At 32.8% G+C, this 5,164-nt stretch overlaps 1 protein-coding gene across 1 annotated transcript; it reads right to left on the minus strand.

Moving 5' to 3' along the window:
* Nucleotides 1-842: 842 nt before the first annotated feature.
* HELRODRAFT_147421 (hypothetical protein) lies at nt 843-1,255 on the minus strand (the record flags this gene model as incomplete). Its single annotated transcript, XM_009021757.1, has 2 exons — nt 843-954; nt 1,128-1,255. Coding segments are annotated over 2 exons (240 nt in total), but the record flags the coding sequence as incomplete, so codon positions are not given.
* Nucleotides 1,256-5,164: the final 3,909 nt, after the last annotated feature.

The raw sequence follows: 5,164 nt of genomic DNA on the forward strand, positions 1-5,164 counted from the left end.
CCACACACACACACACACACACACACACACACACACACACACACACACATATATATATATATATATATATATATATATATATATATATATACATACACACACAAATCCAACTATACATACATACATACATACACATGAACATACATATATACATACATACACGCATACATACATACACGCATAGATACATACACACACACACACACATACAAACAAACATACAAACATCCATACAAACAAACAAACAAATTGTTTTAACCTCAAGTTCTCTTGAGAAAAAGTTGCCTAACTAATAAAACACGTTGATCGTTGATAAAAAGAAAAGAAAATAGAAGAAAAATTGTTTGTTCACTTGTTCGTTTGTATGTTAGTATGTCTGTTTTTATGCTTGTGTGCGTGTGTGTGCGTGCGTGTGCGTGCGTGTGTGTGTGTGTTTGCAAGTGCGTACAAAAATTTTTACAATCTTCTCAAATTCGATTATTTTTATTATTCTAAAACATTATCACATTTAGTTGCTTTGGTAATGTCATTTCACTTTCATTCAGTCAGTCAATCACTCGTTCGGTCTATCAGCCTGTTCATCATTCATTCATCCGTTCATTCATTCATTCATTCATTCATTCATTCATTCATTCGTCCATTCGTTAGTTCGTTCATCCATGCACAGCTGAAAGATTTGTGATACTGTTGAACTGAAGAGCATTGAATTTTGTAGCACTTTTTTCAACAAATATCCCCCTCACAATCACAACCATCATTATCACCATAATAATCATCACCACCACTACCATCATCATCAACACCACTATCATCATCATCACCATCACCATCATCATCAACACCATCACCCTGCTGACCTTGGCGGCCACTCCAAGATCAACTTGCAGCCATTCCGACGAGGCCCTGTACTTGGCGCACCAACTCTTTCCGTTCGGCTGATAGAGGCGAGCGAATCTTGATGATGATGATGAAGGTGGTGGTGATGATGATGATGATGATGATGATGGTGATGATGATGAGAAGAAGGAGGATAATTGTAGTGGTGGTGGTGGTGGTGATTATAATGATGATAACGATGGAGATGATGATGACGATGATGATGGCTATGATGATGATGATGATGATACCTCTCGTGGCATCCTTTATCCCAATCGTTTGGGAAGGTAGAGGAAGCGGATATCTGCCAATCCTGAATATCTCCTGTTATCATTCCCAGCGGTCCAACTTCATTACAATCTGAAGGAACGATGGAATGAAGAAATAAATGAGTGAATAAATGAATGAATGAATGAACGAGTGAATGAATTGATGATTGAATGAATGAAGGAGAAAGAAAATGAGTTTCACCCATTAAATAGTTTTATTCATAACTATATTATACCTATCATACTAATATACTTAAAATTGAAATAGTACACAAATTTAATTAGCCTTAAACAATTTTCAAAACTATAAATAGATCGATGAGGACATTACTTTGCAGGGCCTGCAGATGGACATCTTGAAGGGCGGAGTTAACCAGCTCATGAATATTAATAAGGTAGGCCAGGGCCAAATATAGTAACACGTTGTTGTTAATCATCGCGAGTAGGTTGATGACAAAGTTGGATATGGAGAATTCTGCTGGAAGTATTGATAATGATAAGTTTATTAGAGATTATGATGATGATGGTGGTGATGATGGTGGTGATGATGATGGTGGTGGTAGTGATGATGATGTGTAGTGATGTGATGGTGATGATGATGACGACGATGATTACAACTCCAGAAGTTTTTTGAAAAAACATGTTAAATAAAGATTTTATTCTATATATATCATCATCATCATCATCATCGACAAAATCATTATCATCATCATCGTCGTCGTCGTCGTCATCAGCAGCAGCAGTAGCAGCAGTAGCGACAGCAGCGGCGACAACACGCGACACGATCGTCATCATTACGGCCGTCACATTTGATCCCTCGAGTCAAAAAGATTAAAATGTTGTTGTCGGTCTTTATAGCTAAGCAATCATCGTTTTCAGAGATTTGTTGTTGTTAATGTTGTTGTTGCTGTTGTTGTCGTTAATGTTGTTGTTAATGTTGTTGTTAATGTTGTTGTTAATGTTGTTGTTGTTGTTGTTGACAAAGAAAAAAGACATGCATACCTACAAACAAACAAACAAACATACCAACAATCAAACATACAAACAAACATACAGGCATATACAAACACACGTACACACATACAAACAGACATTCATTTTTTTAAGGCCCTGGTTTCCCGGATAACCAACATAAACAAACAACAAAACATCATCATAAATAAACATAAACGTATCATACAATTTGCAACCCACACACAAATACACAAACACACATACAAATATACAAACATACACAGACAAATATACAGACAATCATACAAATACAAACAAACAAAGAGATAAATTTAATGAAACAAATAGTTTGAGTGTAAAGATTAGGCGAAGTGCTACCTAGTGGTTACATATATACAAACAGACATACAAACAAACATATAAACATATATACAAACAACACACACATACAAACAAACATACATTTGTGTACACAACACACAGACACAACCAGAAACTTTATTTGATTGAAGGTATTAGTCAATGAAATTATCAAATTAAACTGATAGAGTTGAGTTTTTTGATTTTTTTTTAAATTATGTGAGTTTTTGTATATTTTTATTTGTTTGTTTGTTGTTTTTTGGTTTGTTTGTCTGTTCGTTCGTTTGTTCGTTCGTTTGTTTGTTTGCATGTTTGGTTGTATATTTTGTGTTCTTTTTTTAGCCTAAACACCTACAACACAAGACAACATTAGCTACTAAGTTACTACGAACTAATAAATCATCGAACAACATAGACAGCTAAACAAAACAACTCCGACAACAACAAAAAAATCTTCCAAAACACATCAACAACATCAACAAAACATCAACAAAACGTCAGCAACATCAACTAAAACATAAAAAAAGTTCGTCAAGCATCATAAGACCACGCCCTACCAACATGAACAACACAAAATTTTACATAAATCACAAATTGTGTAATATATATATATAAGTGAAGCGCTACAGAAAATATTCAAGTTTGTATATGTATTGAATTAATGTTATTTTTTTCTAGTTTTTATCAGCTTAAAGTTTTGTATTTCATACTTTAGGATTTAGGAATATTTGTATGTATGTATGTGTGTATGTATGTGTGTATGTTAAAACCAAAACAAAAATTTATGTATGTATGTGTGTATGGATGTAAGTAAATGTGTATTTGTATGTATGTATGTGTATGTGTATTTTTATGTATGTATGTGTATGTGTATTTTTATGTGAGAACGCACGTGTAAACAATATTTGTATGGTCTGCAAACCTACCCACACATGTTTCTACTTCGATATCTATAGTACTCTACTCTTTTTTTCTTTATTCTAGTCTTATATTTCCAACCTATAGAGGTTTTTAATTTTTTTTCTTGTTAATTTGTGTGTACGTGTTTGTGTTTGTGTTTGTGTGTGTGTGTGTGTGTGTGTGTGTGTGTGTGTGTGTGTGTGTGTGTGTGTGTGTGTGTGTGTGTGTTTTCGACATAATCATATCGATTGTGTCGTTTGCCGTACGTCTATTGTTACAAATTGTTCTAAATTGTGCAATCTGTCAATCATTATTCTATCAGATAAGATTCTTATCAATCAATTTGTCAATCAATCAATCAATTTGTCAATCAATCAATCAATTTGTCAATCAATCAATCAATTTGTCAATTTGTCAATCAATCAATCAATTTGTCAATCAATCAATCAATCAATCGATCATTAAGCCAATCAACAAATACATTTTTTATTGATGTAAAAATAAAACTGCTAATAATTATTTTCTTAAAGTTATGAATCATAAAACTAGTTAATCATAATTTATTTATTCGTTCGTTCATTCATTCATTTTATCATTCATTTATTCATTCATCTATGCATTCATTCATCCATTTATTCATTCATTACCTCATTAATACACTCACTCATTCATTTTTAGATTGTCTGCCCTGGGGCATCAAACATACAACACTGATATTTTCCGAAAGTTTGTCTGTATGTATATCTGTGTGTGTGTGTGTGTATGTGTTTGTATGTGTGCGTATATGTGCGGGTTAGTACGTGTGTTTTTGTGTGTTTGTTGGTGTGAATATGTGTGTATGTTTGTGTGTGTGCGCGCTTCTGTATACAGGTGTCCATAATTTTGCGTAAGTATGGGTGCATTAACACATACATACATGAATACACATACATACATACATACAAACATACACACACACACACACACACAACCATACAAACAAACATACAAATGTTCAAACCGACAAACATACATGCCACCGTAATCTAATTATAGTTTTCTAGAGTGTGTCATCGTCTTTGTTGTTTTTGTTGATGCTATTTCCAAGTGGTTGTTTTGTTGCTTTGGCTAATGGTCCTGTTGTTGTTGTTGTTGTTGTTGTTGTTGTTATTCTCATTTATAATAATTATTATTTGTTATTATTATTTATTACTGATAATAATATTATTATTATTATTATTATTATTATTATTATTATTATTATTATTATTATCATATAGCCAACACCTGCTTGCCTTATAAGAGCAAATCTCACAGTGCTGTGCAATAAAACGAGCTAAGTCGAAATATAAAAATATTATTAAAAAATTATTACTAATAATAAAATTGTTGTTGTTATTATTGTTGTTATTATTATTATTTATATTAATTTATTATTAACATAAACAAAAATAACAGTAACGATAATAGCAGTAACAGCAACACTAACAACAATAACAACAACTACGACGACGACGATGATGATGATGATGACGATGATGATGATGATGATGCTCATACAAAAATCAAGACCATGGTACTATAGATTATCAAAAGTGAATGTACGTAGGTGAGGATGAAATGAAGGAAAACTGATGAAAAAACGAATGAAAGGAGGAAGAAGAGGAAGAAAGAGAAAGAGAGAGAGAGAGAAAGAGAGAGAGGAAGAGAGTAAGAATGCGTGCAAAAAATTAAAATGTAAGGAAATAATTCAAGCCTTTAAATGAGGGAAAGAATGAAAGAGAGAGAGAGAGAGAGAGAAAGAGAGAGAGAGAGAGAAACTTGAA

The sequence above is a fragment of the Helobdella robusta genome, assembly GCF_000326865.2.
Source record: "Helobdella robusta unplaced genomic scaffold HELROscaffold_3, whole genome shotgun sequence".
Taxonomy (NCBI): domain Eukaryota; kingdom Metazoa; phylum Annelida; class Clitellata; order Rhynchobdellida; family Glossiphoniidae; genus Helobdella; species Helobdella robusta.